The sequence below is a fragment of the Amphiura filiformis genome, chromosome 6 (assembly GCF_039555335.1).
Source record: "Amphiura filiformis chromosome 6, Afil_fr2py, whole genome shotgun sequence".
Classification (NCBI taxonomy): Eukaryota; Metazoa; Echinodermata; class Ophiuroidea; order Amphilepidida; family Amphiuridae; genus Amphiura; species Amphiura filiformis.
This window is the reverse complement of record NC_092633.1, coordinates 10272331-10290286: the sequence shown is the minus strand read 5'-3', so window position 1 is coordinate 10290286 and position 17956 is coordinate 10272331. Positions and strand designations below refer to the sequence as shown.

General features: G+C 35.9%; 1 protein-coding gene across 1 annotated transcript in view; it reads left to right on the top strand.

The window, feature by feature from the left end:
- The window catches only part of LOC140154172 (uncharacterized), an 85242-nt gene extending 67828 nt beyond the window's left edge, over positions 1–17414 (top strand). Inside the window, exons 8-14 of the mRNA XM_072176780.1 lie at positions 6009–6080; positions 6946–7011; positions 7677–7820; positions 11112–11183; positions 12996–13267; positions 13801–13992; positions 15100–17414. Coding sequence (XP_072032881.1) covers positions 6009–6080; positions 6946–7011; positions 7677–7820; positions 11112–11183; positions 12996–13267; positions 13801–13992; positions 15100–17237 — 2956 coding nt within the window. The 3' untranslated portion in view covers positions 17238–17414. The remainder of the gene's footprint in view (positions 1–6008; positions 6081–6945; positions 7012–7676; positions 7821–11111; positions 11184–12995; positions 13268–13800; positions 13993–15099) is intronic.
- The last annotated feature ends 542 nt before the right edge of the window (positions 17415–17956 follow it).

Genomic DNA, 17956 nt, shown 5'->3' with positions numbered 1-17956 from the left:
AAAATGCAAGCCCATTGGATTTAATATTCAAGTCCTTTAAGATTTACTTTTAAGCATATCTGGGATTTATTTCAAAATAATATAAATCTTTATGGGGATTTAAATATCGATATTAAATACAAGTCTGTGTGACTTCTTATCAAGCAATATGTCTATTCACGGCAGTAATGCCAAGTCAGGACTACTTCTTTCATAAAGTTCAAGCAATAGTCTGCAGTGCCAGTGATAATTTCAGTGTCACTGCAGTGGCCGAGTGTGATCCTTCATGGAAATAAGCTTACCCATTTATAAATTATATTATGTGTATAGGTAAGCTTATACAACAGAAGCACAGACTACTACCTCGGCGTTTGAAGATAATGTTCACATTGGCCCTTCGTGCACAACAATGTAAGCTTTCTCATGGAAGTTATAGTCACTGACATTGGCAATTACAGCATCTGGGATGCCATTCTGCAAAACAAATGCGTCCATATCACTTCATTCATTCGCTCGCCACCACACGAAATCGCAAAAGAAAGATGGCGGCTGAGCAGTCCAGGAAAACGTTTCGATTTGATCATGTGCACGCACCATCGCGTTGTGATTGGTTTACTGTTTAAGTCTTTCGAAAGATTTAAAAATAGATTTTCTTTTTCCCGATCCCAAAGAAAATTTAAATCAAACCCTGCATAAAATAAATCTTTTAGACTTAAAAATTTTCAAGTCTCAACTAAGATTTAAATTTTAAGTCTTTCTAATTTAGAGTGTACACACATGCACCACGCACAAAATAAAACTATTCCATTTTGCACACAAAATAGCATCTGTATAATCATTTCAAAATTGCATTGTTCAGTAATGATCATAAGTTCAAAAAAGGACAATTTCCAATTTCAGAAAAAAGTGTATTTCTGTCAACAACACTATGTATGCATAGAAGTTACTAAGGATTCACATTATTAGCAAATGTAAGGTTCCATTTCAATGCAAACAAAGCAGATGAATATTTCAATAATGATCAAAGAAGTTCAAATGAGGACAATTTCAGAAAAACAGTATCAAGTTAAAATGTCTCAACAACACTCGATGTATGTAGAGAAGAGATAAATAAGGATTCACAGATTTAGAAGCTTTTATGCAAATGGTTTTGAAGAATGGCATCTTGATGCCTAGCACGTAAATACTTATATCTTTAAGCCGACAAAAACGCACACATAAATACCATCTTTAAATCATTTCATATGCATATTTCAATGATGATCATAAAAGTTCAAAGAAGGACAAGCTCAGAAAAAAAAAATGTCTTTAAAATGTTTTAACAACACTCAATGTATGTAGAGATAGATAAATAAGGATTCACAGTTTTACAGATTCAAGGTCCCTTTGGAATTGGATGCAAACAAAAGCAGTTCTGAAGTAGCATCTTGACAGTGTTTACATTATAGACTGATAAAAAGTTACATCAGCGCAAAAGTAAGAATTAATTTTTATAGGTTTTTGAGATATTAGACTCTTTGGGAAAAGAACGTAATGCACATATTTAACCGAGCAATTTCTGGAATGTAGCATTGTATTCGCTAGCTTTCGCTGATAAAATGAAGTCTTTAAATATTTCTTAAAATCATTTTTTGTTAATGCCTTTAAGGTATAGCCTACTATGTATGGCAATAAACATCCAGAATATAGTTTAATGGAAAGTTTGATCAAGTTGAGCTCCTAATACATCTTGATCTTGTCAGAAGTAGCAGTTATCATCTTTTCTGAGTATGTCATCAATCATCTCCATTCTTAAACTGTTTGAAATCTGATGAGAAATCTTAAAGGACCAAGGATCAATGATAGCTTGACATAGTATTCTACCAATGATCTTATATAATCATTTCACAAATTCAAGGAAAATTTCTACAGAAATTTCCAAGTAACATTAAGCCTTAATATACGATTTCACTCAAATTTTAATGTGATTATTCTTTGCCAAATATTATAAAATATAAATGTAGGGGTGAATCTAATCATAGATGATCTATGATTTAATGCACTGTATTTGACCTAATTAGCACCCCAGTCACTTTAATATATAGAAGTCACTTTCGGTGGCGTTTATTAAAATTGTTTAAACAGAAAGTTAAAGGAGTATTTCGTGATCCTAGCAACCTCTTTTTATGACATTTTCCAGTAGATATCCACGAAAAAAGCTTATTTTAGTTGATTCTGATTTTGCGTTTGTGAGTTACGCATGATTATATGTATTACAATGCTCCATAGACGATGTGTTGTAATTTCGTTCTGGTGTACCGGAACATAATTCAAATTTCACAATATTTTTGCTAAATAAATTAATCTGCAAGAAATTGTTTGTACATAAACATTATGTAGCTAGAGGCTTCCAGTGGTATAACAATCTCAACTTTTTTGAGAAAAGTGGGGGATGATGCTGTGGATCACGAAATGCCCTTTTAAAACATGCACATAAACATTAGAAAAACTTTAGCTGAGGGCAAAATCACAATAATCCTGAATAGGAAGGTTTAGAAATTTTGTAATTTTATTTCAACATTGATGGGATTTAGTTGATACAGGTACAATTGAAAAGTAGGCGCTTAGATGATTGTCAACTGGAAAATTCTGTAGGGACGTAGGGGGTGCTTATTAGGGGAGGGTCACTAATTAGGTATAATCCAGTAAGTGTTATTGATTACAGCGAGGCTTCTATAAAAGAGTGCCCCAGTGTTATCTCAGCAGTGTTTACTTCTATCTGCCTACATGTATATAGATTGGAGTTCAACTAAGGCCAAGGAATTTCAGACATGAAATGAGTGAAAGGGACAATTGAATAAACATGATGAAATGGGGAAAGACGTGTCCCCAGTGATATATTTGTAAACTTTTCACAATGAATATATTAATCAATATTGGGTTATTCAAGTTGAAAACCCTACACCCCTTGTGGAAGGAATGACCTTTAAATTTCGAGATATAAAGGGTATAAAAATGTTTTAATACCATTCATAAAACATTTTTGAAAATGTGGTATGAAACATTCTAACATAATGTTATTTAAAGAGGAAGTCCCGCCAGAGCAGTTCTTCTGGGTTGAACCAAACCTGCCTGGTTATCAAATTAATCAAGTACAAGGTTATCTGAATGAATTTGAGAGGTGCTAATTGATACAATAACATCAGCTCCAGTCAAATTCAGAGATAACCTTGTCACTGATTAATTTGATAACCTGGCAGATTTGGTTCACCACAGAAGAACTGCTCTAGCGGGGCTTCCTCTTTAACTCTTAACAAATAATTTTGCAAAAATGTTTGCCCAAAATATTTTACAATAACATTAAAAAATCTTTATATAACCAGACATTTACATTTTTGTGTTTGCTTGGGAGTGAACATTTCAAATAGGGTTACCTGAATGGGTGACTCCATTTGAAATCTACACCCCCTATGTAGGAGATTATTGTCATATGTCTTCCATGGATTTTAACTGGAATAGCCCAATAATGACAAGATCTTCAGCAACAAAATCTGTTACTTTCATGTACGGTACTAGAAATGTCTCCCTTTAATATTGTTAATGCCATTTTCTACCCACTTTGCTATGCAAAGGAGTGCAGAACTGAGATCCAACAATGTTTTCTAACTGCTGCTCAAAAATCCTTGAAAAAGTTGAAGTGCATTAAAATCTTTGTTGCTCTGAATGATAAATAAGCATGTTTTTGCATCAAATCGGCCTATCTAAGACATTGAACTGCAACTCAACCACCCATCAACACAAATGAAAACAAACTAGAGCTTGTAAGCTGATACAAATGTGTCGATTGTTAATCCGATTTTCTACTTTTGCTTCCAGGAATGAAGTTAGTGTAAACTCAGAACTGAATTAGTCAATAACTCAATATAATTTTCACCATTTCCATGGCATTTCAGCTTTTCCAGTATCAAATTTCATCATACCTTAAAAAAACCACTTACCAATCACACTTGCCGATTATATTATATTATTGCATATGTTTTGAGGATGTAATATTACACTACAATGTAGAATCTTGGGCATCCAAACAGAAAACGTGAATCTTGAGAGAATTGCAGCGCTGAGATTCCACATCCAGCGACTTCAGTCATTTTATTCATAGGAATTATTCTCCCTTTGTGCTAAATTTTGAAATATATGGAAGCATCATCATGCTTCATACCACCAACGAAATTAAGATTATCAAAATCTTGAGATAGCAACCACCATTGGGACATGACTAAGTGTAAAAATTGGTGTAGTTACCAGGTGAAGTCTGAAGTTGGAGCTTAAGATTTCATAAATCTTGAGATTAAGATTTCATAAATCTTGAGATTAAGATTTCATAAATCTTGAGATTAAGATTTCATAAATCTTGAGATTAAGATTTCATAAATCTTGAGATTAAGATTTCATAAATCTTGAGATTAAGATTTCATAAATCTTGAGATTAAGATTTCATAAATCTTGAGATGTTGGTCATTGGTAGACATGACTTGGTGCAATTTCTTTTTTTGAAATTCGTTTTGTGAAATTCTGACCCTCAGTCACAGTCTTATACATGCATTATTTGAAACCTCAAGGTTTCCTAAATCTTGAAATGTCAGTCATTATGTGAGCATGACTTGGTGTAATATTTTGAGTTGAAATCCCAAGTAATCTTCAGTCTGATACACCAAATGAATAATATTTCAATTGTTAAGATATTTGCAGTAGCAAAGAGCAAAGGGACAAGTTTTCTGAGTGAGTGTACGTGCATTATTTGTCTCATAGTTTGCCTTCTGTTCAGTGATAGCATCAGGAGAGGTAAATGCCCCCAGTCAGATATCTTTCCCCCAGTTTCCCCCAATGAAAACCAAATAATTTGCCATTTTCACAGCAATTTTTCCACAAAGTCATGGTTTTTGACCCCATGAAAATCACTTCGATAATGAGTAAATAATACTTTCAATAGTATGGATATGTGATGAAAACCATACACATCATGAATTTTTTGCTAAAGAACATCATCAGGCTTTTTCCTTTGCACCTCTTCCATCTCACATGGAATTTTATTTTCTCTTTTGTATGTTTTTTAATTTTATCAATGAAAAAAAATAAAAATTAAATTAAATTGAAGTGTTTTAACTTGTATGAGATATATTGTTATACGGGTGCGATTTGCGTTGCGTGATGCTGCGCAAACCAAGTCACATTTGGTATGTTGTTACCGCCAGCAAACGTGTGTAAACAAAGAAAGATTTGCAGAAAACTGCCATCCAGATTTTCAAATTATTTTGGATTTTGGCACACTAAAAGCATACATTTTGGATTCATTTGTGCAAAAAGATGCAAATTAAGACCATGCACCAAATACAGCTTTCACAAACATGATACTGTTTTAAAATGTAAGGATGTTTTGTGCACAATTTTGACTTCTTTTTCAAAAATTTGTTTTAAACAAAAATATACATCATTATGTGCAATGTTTTGCTGATCAGACTGACAAAATTGGAGTTTTTTTTTCACATATTTTTTTTTCAATATTTCAAAAACCTCCCCAATTTCATGTTTCTACTTTACTGAAAAAGCTGACTGAAAGTATTTTACTCTGGATTTTAAATGTTTTGGTGTGTTGTTACAGAAAATTTGGGGCAAAAAGGTGCATTTCTTCCATTCATTAATTTGATCTTGTGCACTAGTTTGTTATGTTTGTGTTATTATTCCATGTTCCAGTGTATGCTGTGTAAGCCTCTTCCCTTGTTTACCTTGTTTTTACATTTTTGTTGATCAGTTGAAAGGAGGTCAATGAAAAGAGAATAATCGAGTCATAGTTAGCCAATTGCTCTGTAAAAATACAGAATATTTAATTTGAGGGAACTTGAAGAAGAGTATTTTTACAGCGTAATCTGCTTATTTGTACAAGTGCAAGAAAGATAAACTGCCTGAAATGGAGGGAATCAGTATTTCTACTCAAGATTGCATTCAAACAACTCTAATGTCAATTAACATTTGTTTTTTCTTTGTATTGACAGAATTCTAGATCGATGTTCTATCTCGACTGTTCCTGGTGATCTGTGCCAGAGGGTACCATATCTTAGGAAGCTGTAAGTAGATCACACACGTACGCACCCCCCCACACCCCATACTCATCCCCTGCCCACACACCCCTGTTTGTAAATACCTCCAAACGAGGACCTCGATTTAACGAGGATTAAACCAAGGACCCACACACCCGTTTTTAATCGACACACCATGGACCTCACACAGACACACCAGACAACTTACTATCCAACTGTGACCCGTCCTATACCCCCTAGATGGGGGACCTATCTTATATGCATATTTGCATCATTTACATCATCCTGCTCATAGTAACAAACCGAGGACGTCCTTGTTTGGAGGTGTGTCCTCGTTGTATGGTGTGTATCCATAATGTAGGTCCTCGTTTGGAGGCATTTACAAATGCATACATACACATCTGCCTGTTCACACACACCCATTATATTATAGGCCATACAGTACGCTATGCCCTTATTATGGTATGTGTTTTCTCATGTGAGTGTCCCTGATTGATGAGGTTTACAATATAGACACACTCCACCCACTTGAACACATACATAATGATAAGCACTTTCAATTAAACAGTAAACTTCCATTATCCATTATTAACTATAATCATCCATGTAGTGTACTAAGCGGGTACGCAGTGTAAGGCGCGTGTATACTTTCTTCTGTACCGTGCTATATTCGTGTGTGTTTATCGCGGAGCCTAGCGTTCACAGTGTTCCAGTTTGGCCAAGAAATACTTAATTTGATTATAGTGAACAAAATAATCTGCAATAATTGATTTGATTTTTGGGGTATAATCAAGTCTGAATGAAATTCCACAGAAAAAAGATGGTCAATAAGGTTTGAGAGGTTTGTACTACTACTAACACAACATTTGCATTGACTGTTTACCCTTTTCAGAGACCTGCATTCCAATGCGTTAACAACGATACCGTGTCTGTCAGGATGCTCCAAGCTTGCCAATCTGTAAGTTTACCCATAACACATCAATTTTCTTCAGGTTTAATGTCACTTTCAGAAATAATTTGTAAAAAAATTGTTTGCCTCACTGCTAAGGGAACAAATCAAAAGTTTGATGACATCCTATGAATGAAAGTCCTTTTGTTTTAAGGGGAGGGGCTAAAACGTCCCATTACATTAGTACAACACTAGTTAAAATATCGGTCAAAGTTGATCTTTTGAGGTTGAAATGTTCAATATTTGTTACAAGGAGTGAGGTAGGGGATCAGCCTCCTACTGAAATTTTGTTAATAGGTTGGGTTATGTGCCGGTTGGGATTTGTGTTTATTTGTTGTCTTGTTTAACTGTAACACTCTGGGTTGGTAAACTGTTCTTTTGTTCATTAATAATATTATTCAGTTTCTTCTTGTAGCGAGCAATCGTTCCTCATTGTATTTATTTGTTCTTGTGCAGGATGCGTTCTGCATAGCCCCATTACCTAAATTATTTATAGGTCATCATCAAACTTTTGGGATGTTACTTAATATATTTTTTTCACAAAAGGTTGAAATTTTAATGTGATCCTTTTGTGAAATTTATTTTTAGTTAAGTTGCATCTCACAACTATAAATGTACTAGAGCTTTTGCATTTACTTCCTGATTAACACCAATCTCTTTATTAATTACCACAGCCACTTAGGAGTCAACAAGATTTCATCTTTAGAGGGTCAACCATTTCGAGGATTATCAGCCATTTTGGATCTCACCTTAAAGTCTAATCACATCACCAAGATTCCTGCTGATGCATTTGTTAATCTTACACAGCTAGAATATCTGTAAGTACACTGCTTTATAGGGCTTCCCATTTTTGGCGCCCTCTACGGAGGCGCCAAAATATAGGCATGACTTTGTGATTCTTTGTGAAAAGCTTCTAATTTCACTCTTGCTAGATTGACTTCATAATTGTTTTGCTAAAATTATGCCCAGCTCAGAAATAAAACCACAATTTGCTTGGATGTTATTTTCTTATTGTTTTCTGATATGCACAGGATAAAATGGTGGCGTATATTCTTTGTTTAAAATACAAAATTAGGATTTATAAAAACACCAAATAAATCCTGACCTTTGTATGGGTTCAACCAGTTTACCGTGTGCCTTAGAAACCCGATAGACGGTGACCATATACTAGGATCCACAACATGCTCATCTATCATGGGAACAGTTCTTAAGCCCTAATACATTTGTAGGCCTACTTTCATCCTTTGAAAATTTGGGTACACAAACTCATACTCTGCAACTTGAGGTCAAATTTTGCACTATGATTATGTAATTCAGGTTATTGGACTATGCCATTGGGATGAGACTATTGTGGTCCATAGTGATAAAATCAATTAACGAGGACTCTACTGATGGCTTTTGTTTGCTAATTACCATAGAATCTATATAGCGGTTATTGCCAAAGTTGCAATATGGTGGCACAATTGGGCCGAAAACTGTATGCAAACAACACGGCATATTAATTATACATGTTCTACATTGTTGTATTTTAAAACACTGGAGACCAAATTTGGACCGTATTGCCATGATTGGATCATGGTGGCAGTAAGCCTACTACAACTCTGGCGGAAATTGTTGCCACACCAGCACGTTCTGGTGTTAAAAGCATAATCGAAGCTAAATATGGGATAGTTCCGTACTATTTTGTATAATAGTTGCAAATGCACATTCAGATTACACTTGCCCTTCCCCACCCCCCACCCCCATTTTCCAATGTTGGGAGACTGTAATGTAGAAATGATGACGATTTTGTCCAAATCAACATTGCAATAGGGGAGCGGGAAGGATGTTGGCCAATTAACGCTCAGGTGTGGCAACATTTTTCGCCAAGGTTGTAGCTATACTACCTCCATGATTGGATTAAGTAAATAACTAAATCCTGTTATCTACCCAGCAATGTTTGCTTATCATAATAATTGTAACAAACTGTAGACAGAAAAGGCAAACAGACAGAGTTTTAAATTAGAGAGTTGACAGGAAGTTGTAAGAGTTAAATTGTTATGGATATGATTGGTGTAAGAACGAAAAAGTTGAATGTCAGATCAAAGTCATCCGAGGTGAATTAAGTAATGTCAATCACAAATTGTTACAGGTCATTTGAGGTGGACTAAGTTTATATTTGGATTGTCAGAACACCTTCCCCAATCAGACACATTTCTCTTGTTTGGCTTGACTTTGCAAAGAGCGTCTAATTTCGGTCTTGCTAGATTTACTTCATAACTGTTTTGCTTAAAAGTATGCCCAGCTTAGAAAATAAAACCACAATTTGCTTGGATTTGATTTTATTATTGTTTTCTGATATGTTCGGGATAAAATGTTGTGCGTATATTCTTTGTTTAAAATACAAAATTAATGGACTTCTTTCTATGCTAATATTACATTATTGTTTTAAAGAGAAAAAAAAGTATCCAAACAGTTGGGCGCCCATTCCTTTTTTAAAGGAATTTTTATTTTGATTGGGTGGTGATTTGCATCTGCAGAGTAACATCATCATCAATTCGCCAGCGAAGTGTTACATGTAATCCGATTATCACTGTGTCAATAAGCCCAATCGGCATTGGAAGTTTGCAATGCATTGTAGGACAGTTTTTGCAGTTTTGGGACACTTTGTCCTTTGACCTTTCAGAAAATTCAGAAATATTGGGTTTTTGTACGTACAAAATATAATCTAAAATGTTTTACAATATTTAAAACAAATATGAAAAATATCAGTATTTTATAAATTAATTATTTGGTATTTTTAATGATCAAAATTATGACAATAATAAGAAAATTAATAATAATTACATCAATTTTCCCGATATGTCAGAGGTCAAAGTGTCCCAAAACTGCTCTCAAAAACCGGAAGTTAGAATGGCGATTGGGCTTATTGGATCATGCTTTTGAGTTCTGCACCATGATCAAAATGATCGCAACACAAAGTTTATGGCATGTACTACCAATTCCAAAAGGTGTTTGATCCAGTTACCAAGGAGTTATGTAACCACTTCGCTGGCGAATAGTGGGCAATATAGGCTGATGATTGCAGTAGAAACAGTACAAGATAACAATTTAACCTGGTATGCCAGAAATGAGCAAAAGTATGGCATTGCAGCATTTTTTTGAATAAAAAATTATTATCATGTTTTGCCAAATGAAACATAGATAAATCCTAATCCTTTAGTTAGTCCTAACTAGCAATAAAAGTCAAATTTTAATTTTTAGCCAATTTTTGGAAATAAGGGCCAAAAACATGCATTTTTTGGGTGTTTTTAGGATGCGGTGACAATCAAGCCCAAAGACTTGTACTAAGGCCAAAAAAAATTGTTTGTTTGTCCACGTCCGACCGACCCGTGTACCCTGGTTGTTTTTTTTGAATTTTTTGTGTTTTTTTGAATTTTAAAAAAAAATTTTTTTATTTTTTATTTTTTATTTTTTGGCATCGATGGGACATCGTATAAAACAGTGGTTAGTATAAAAAGAAAGAAAATGTAAAGAAAATGAACAGTATAACATGCAGAACCATCTCAAGAGTTAAACCAGTATGTTTTGACTTATTTACCAGTCTTCAAATTGTCAGTTTCAAGTGCAATATCTGTAAAAAAAAAATTAAAAAAACCGACCTACCGACCCAACTGTTTAAATTTTTTTTTTTGGCCTAAGACTAATTTCAGTTTATGCATTCTAAATTTTGGAAAAGACATGTTTCATTCTTATAAGCAACTATTTAATTAAAGTAACACAAAAAAGTGAAAATTAGAGCAAAATTTGAGCATATACTCAAGATTTTGAAAGCTTAGACTTGTTCCAAGTCTGTGATTTTTGTGACTCTATTGTCAGAAAACATGCGAAAGTGCATGTTTTTGGCTCTTTTTTTCAAGAAATTCTTCAAATAGGGAATATTTTCTTTTATCTCCCATCTCGCTCTCCATTAAGGACTGAATCGTTACCATTCAGAGCAGCAACAAATGACCCGGTTGATGGGGATACCTATAAAATACAATGGAATAAAAGTGCAGTGATATGAAGTGTGCAGTACAAATATGTTGAATGCATTCATGTAGCCAACATTTTTTTCTTTTTTTTTGTAGTGATTTAAGCAACAATATGATAGAAGAGATTCATGCCGATGCCTTTGATCACTTTGAACAACTCCAAAACCTGTAAGTATAGTACAGAATACCTTGTATTTACTGATTCTGAATCAAAGGCAGACTTTTTAAGCATGATCGAAGCACAAGAATCAACCGGTGGGGTGCAGATTTTAGGTAATTTTCTGCATCAATTTATTATGAGACTGTTGAGACAGACATTTTTGGGAGTCATTTCATGGGGAGGCATCACCCCCTTTGCACCCCTAGGCTACCGTACGGGCCTGTATGTGGTCATATAGTGTGGTCTTAATCAGTGTTGTAGGTCTCGAGACCAGGTCTCGGTCTCGAGACCATCTCGAGACCTTTTTTGTAGTGTCTCGGTCTCGGATGTCAAGGTCTCGGTCTCGGAACTCAAAAGTCTCGGTCTCGGACCTCAAAAGTCTCGGTCTCGAACGGTTTTTTGTTCGAGACCTGTCGAGACCTGAAGAAAAAGATATGATTTTCTGTTTTTGTTCATTATTTATTCCTTACCCTAAATTTCAATGAATGTTGAAGAAATTGTTAAGAATAAAGATACAGAAATCATTTTATAAGGTTATAAAAAGTTATAAATGAATCATAAGTGAGCTTGTTTGGATGTGAGCTTCCAATTTCAGTTCATGATTAAACATAGGTGGGCAGGTGGTGGAAGTGAGGATCCCACTTAACTTTTGCAAGGGGAACATTCTCCACAAAAGCAAAATAGATGAACAAATAGTTGCCCTGTGCAGTGTGCATCTTCTTTTCAGCACGAAAAACAAGTGTGTTTTTGGCCCAAATATGGTAAAATTGCTCAATTTTTTAGCGCTTCACAAGCACTGTTGTTTCAGCCCTTCACACACTAGCCTAATTTTGCCTCCACTATCGCCAACATTTTTGAAATTTTCCCACAATTTGGAGAAAAAATTGCAAAAATTAAGACAAGTGTTAACTGCAGGTCCAAATTTCTTGAACAGTTGGTACAATGATGGGTTCCTTTTAAATTCTCAGCGGCACACCCCTACCCAAACCAAACTTGAGTATCCCAGGGATTAAACCAAGGTCTCGGGTCTCGGTCTTGGTCTCGGAACTTAGAGGTCTCGGTCTCGGAAGGGGTGGTCTTGGTCTCGGAAGGTTTGGTCTCGGTCTCGGTCTCGGTCTCGATCTCGGACGGGCAGGTCTTGGTCTCGGTCTCGGTCTCGGTCTCGGACATAGAGGTCTTGACTACAACACTGGTCTTAATATTTCCCCCTCAAAATGGTTAGTATTGAATCACATATGCTTTGATCAGTTCGTAATCGGTGGGAATTATTAGGCTTTTATCACTACGCCACCACCTTGAGAGTGATATAGTTGATCTGCCTGGTCTATATTCTGCATGTTTTAGAAAGTAGACAAAGTATAGGCCTTCAATTAATAATTTATAACACTTCTGGCTAGATGTTACACAAGTAACTACAAATTCTCCAAATAAAGTATACTGATATTAATCCACGATGTTATATTATGAGCTGATCAAACTATAGTGCTCAGGATTCTTCCATTGCAAAGGGGGTCTTGATTTTGGATTAGGTGGGGATATGTTGATGGGATTTGGAAAACCAACACTGAAAAGAATCAAATATATGAAGTTCAATAATTTGCTGAAACAAATTTTGCTGCAAAACAATGAAAAATTTAGTGCTTATTCCAGTTTATTTGAGACAATTTGAAAAAATCACCAGTTTTTTGAATTTGCAACCCATAGCTAAAAAAATCAATAAAATACTACCTGTATCAGCCACACATCCCCGTATCCCCCAACATACCCAGCTTCATTGCCTTAAAAATATAATCAAGTTCATTATTACATTTCTATTCCAGAAACCTAGCTTATAACCGGTTCCCTCACCTTCCATCCAGAGGTCTCAAAAACCTGATCATTCTGCAAACTGCCCATAATGAGCGCCTCCACGAGATTCCATCCCCAAAGCAGATGCCTGCAATAGAGAGAGTTGTGACTGCATATCCATACCATTGCTGTGAATACGTAGGCAGTATGATAGCAGGTGGCCAACCTGCAGTCAACAATGAGGTGAATGAGACACATTATTGGCTTGGAGCAGACGAATTAGATTTTTTCTTTAGTAATTCAGGTAAGTACAGTTAAAACTCTTCAATACGAAATTTGTGGGGCCACAAAATTTAGTTTATCTAATCAGGATTTTGTATTATCCATCACATATTACATAGGGATTCAGTGCCAGGGACCTGAAAATCAAGCTTGTCATCAGGTTTTTTGTATTATCAGAGCTTGTATTAACAAGTTTCCACTGTATTCTTAAAATGTGAAATTTTTATTTTTGCCAAAAATGGTGTATTGTTTGGTTTCAATGATTTTTTATTCTGACTTGGGGCACAAAAGCATGACCCCAATATAGAATAAGATGATATCACAGAATCAACAATTCACATGGTCTGGGTTGCATATTGTCAGACACCCAAGTTTAAAAATTGATTTGATAGGTAATGTTTGCAGTCAAGAATGATAAAAATGCTTCCAAGACTAGCTGATGAGCATAGTTGGTTTGGGGTGAGAAAAGCATACCCAACTTGTGTGGGTATATCTCGCTAAATATTCCATTATCATGATATCCATCAATTTTGATTTGTACTTATTTTTTCTCAGGTGGTACTTCTGACTATAACCAAAGCGTGGGAGATGTATATGATTTCAAGTCTTATTATGGCTCTTATGATGATTTTGATCCAGTGTTACCATTCTTTTTGTCATCACCATCGTTTTCATCAGACTATAGTGAAGTAATCATGATTACAGGACCCCTTCCTATCAGAAATATCTCCTGTATTCCACAGCCAGGTAAGAGAAGCGTTGCAACAGTTATGAGCCAGGCAATTAGTGATATATCACATGACTAATCCAATTTCTGATTTCTGACACCTGTATCTAAAGCCCAAAACACATACAGTGGAAACCCTTAAATACAAAATTTGTGGGGCCACAAAATTGAGCTTGTCATCAGGATTTTGTCTTATCCATCACATATTACATAGGGATTCAGTGCCAGGGACATAGGGATTCAGTGCCAGGGACATGAAAATCAAGCTTGTCTTATCAGGTTTTTTGTATTATCAGAGCTTGTATTAATGAGTTTCCACTGTACAATTACCAAATATAGTAAGCCCTTTGTAATACTTTGAACTGAAAAAGAGGTTTTTAGGGTAAAAATTGTGTCAAGTAATGCAATACTGTGACAAAAGCCAAGTTTAAAAAAATGCGACAAGGTAAAGAAGCATTAATTCTGTTAAAATCAAGTTGAACCTTACAGTTTTTATTAATGCTACACCATGTATTTTGAATGGGAGCACATAATGCGCAATAAAGTTGTCAGATCTGAAATCACAGTTAATCTTTGCATTTTCACTCTTTTTGTTCAAACAAAGCCTCTAACATTACTTTTAGTCCTTCATACCTCACACAACTCCAGCTCCAGTTTTCTATGCGCTATTTATCCATCTTATATTGATATTTTGTAATTTACTCCACTACTATAATTTGCACATATTTCCTTTCAACATTTGAAAAACCTATCTATATGTTATTTAACTTTAAAGTTTATAGAAAGTAACCATCTTGAAAGCAGTAAAAAAAACCAAAGTTCCAAAAAGTCCCTGTTTTTGACCCAAAAAGTCTCATTTGCAAGAGTAGCGAGTGAAAAAATAGAGGTTTTTTATGCCTTTTTGTTCCAAAAAGGTCAATATGTTCATGAAATATGTTCATGAAACATTTAATAATCATTGCATCTTTTGCTTAACACCAATCCTACCTCTAATCAAAACACTACCTTTAAATAAAGCCTAACCTAATGCTTAGCCATAACAACCCACAGGATTAAGTAGGTGTTCTTTCTTGTAATTTTTATTTATCCATGGTAATAAAATTGTTTGGTATAATTTATTTTTTCAGATCCATTTATGCCCTGTTCGGACCTATTTGGTTCCTGGTACCTTAGAGTTGGTGTCTGGCTTGTGTTTCTCCTGGCGCTCATCGGCAACGGAATCGTCATCTCAGTTATCGTCTTCAGTCGTACCAAAATAGATGTGTCAAGATTCCTGATATGCAATCTCGCTTGTGCAGATTTTGCCATGGGTATCTACCTGGGATTTCTTGCTGGTGTGGATGCATCTACCCTTGGCGTATTCCGTAAATACGGCGTAGATTGGCAGCTCAGCGAAGGTTGTGGCGTGGCAAGTTTCTTAGCGGTGTTCTCATCAGAGTTGTCCATCTTCACCTTGTGTGTCATAACTTTGGAGAGATTTTATGCTATCAAGCATGCATTACACCTGGAGAAGAGACTTAAGCTTCAACATGCTATGGTCATCATGTGTTTGGGATGGGTATTTGCTATAGTAGCAGCATCACTGCCTATATTTGGTGTTAACCGCTATTACAGATATGCGGTCTGCTTGCCATTTGATATCTCAACGACTGGAGCAAAGGCGTACATCAGCGGATTGATGCTGCTCAATGGGTTTGCATTCATTATAATTATGGCATGTTACATCAGCATCTATTGCGCGATACAAGGCTCACATGCTTGGAACTGTAATGACTCTCGTGTAGCACGCCGTATGTCACTCTTGGTATTTACGGACTTTGCATGCTGGGCACCCATTGCATTCTTCGGTCTGACGTCTGCTTTTAAACTGGATCTTATATCATTATATTGGGCAAAAGTACTCACAGTGTTTGTATTGCCAGTCAATTCATGTGCCAATCCATTCCTGTACACTATTTTGACTAAACAGTTCAAGAAAGATTGCCGTGTGATCTTACAGTGGGTCAACACCAAGAGTTGTACTAGACGCAACTCGCGATCGGTGACATTGAGCCTTGCTCGTCAAGCTTCAATACGTAGCACCATGCAACATCAGATGTCGCAAAACAGATGGAGAACATCTGGTAGCGGTAGTCAAGATGTGGGCGTTGTAGACCCAGAAAAACTTGCTCATAAGAAAACTGACTTGGAACTGGTGAATGAAAAGCCAGGGTGTGAGCAGAGCTGTATAATACCAAATGGTAATGGTGTACCTGTCAGTGGTTTCACTGCTCCCATCTCTTTGGACTTGAAAAGTAATTGTTATGTTTATGACCAATCTACGTGTAATGGTCGATCGGAAGAAGTTCGACGAAGTTCCACATCCCCTTTGCTTGAACAGCCCCCTGCAAGCAAACCTGACAACAAAAGTGAGAACAAAATTGATGACAAGAAAAGAAAGCGCAAGTTTTCAGTGCCATTGTGGCTGCAGAAAAGAATGGCAAGACAAGCCGATTTGCCAGAGGAACCATCCCAAAATGATCATGATTCTCAAAAACAACCACGCAGGTTCTCCTTTACAGAAGGAATCTTTGGTAGGAGGAAAAGTTATAATGGAGAAGAAGATGAGAAAAAAGCATCTTCTGAACCTAGTAGTCAAACCAAGAATGAAAATAACTACGTACTTGATTTCTCCAAACCAGGCAGCAACAGAACTTCAGTAGCCAGTGAGAAATCAGTAGAAAGCTATAAAAAGCAAGACAGATGCGAAAGACGGTCACCGTGCAGTCCAAAACGTCTGTGGAGGCAGCGATCTCCTGTGCTGAAACGAGGAGCAGACGCGTCAGAAATCCAAGGATTGTTGGATAGACGTGAATCAAGTGATATGATGTCACCTACAGACAAATCGTTAATTTGTACTGTATCGCTTAAAGTGACTCTGACAAAAAAAGAGCAGCAAAGTCCCGAGTTGACTTCTTCAAATCATTCAGTGCAAAGACCAAATCAGTTAAATCTAAACTGGAAAAGTGCAGATACTTTAGACTCTGGTGCCATGACAGGATCGCCATCATCCATGATGGAGCAAACTCAATATCCATCATCAAATTCAGATGACAGTACACCAATTACAGTAACACCAAAGCAGAGTCGGCCCACATCAGTAAGTTCTCTTGGGCAGTATCCCAAGATTCTAGTTACAAGACTGGATTCGTTTTCTAATGTGCTGCCTGATAGTCCCACTGAAACACAAAGGCGATTGGATAAATCAAGAGAGAGTGTGGTATGAAGGAATTGATATAGCAGGCTGTTTTCCCCAGGGTGGGGTATATACTCAAGTTTGGTTTGGGTAGGGATCTACCTCAGAGAATCTGAACATATATTTATACCATGAATATTTGACCCATTTTTATACCCAAGGTCCAGATTTGTGGACATATTTAACACAATTTCACATTTTTTTTTACAAAATAAAAAAAAAATAAAAAAAAATGGGCTCCAGTTAGGCGATTGGGGTATGAAAAAATTACCCATCTTTATACTAAAATTGATTGAAAGGGTGCCATTATTACACCAGAGGTCCGAAGATGAGATCCATATTTGTGGCACGTCCCTGTATGGTACCCTCCCAGCAAACACAAAACATACTACAGAAAAGCGTTCAAATGTTGGGTTATATAAGCGGTATAAAAATGTTTTAGCAACATTCAAAAACATTTTTGAAAATTTGATGCAAAAAATTCTAAACAGAATGTGATGACAAAATATTTTACAATAACGTTTTATAAATGTTTTCATGACGTTTATGTAATCTGACATCTTAAAACGTTTTGGGAACATTTTGCGTTTGCTGGGCTCCCCCTGGGGACAGAAGTCAAATTCAAGTGCAACTTTATGTTCACTTATGAATTTAAATGTTTTTATATCCCATGTGTTTTCAATTCAAGTTTATTTTCATATTGAGGTTTACAAAAGAGATGGATGGGTTGTGCAATGTGGTTGTTATGC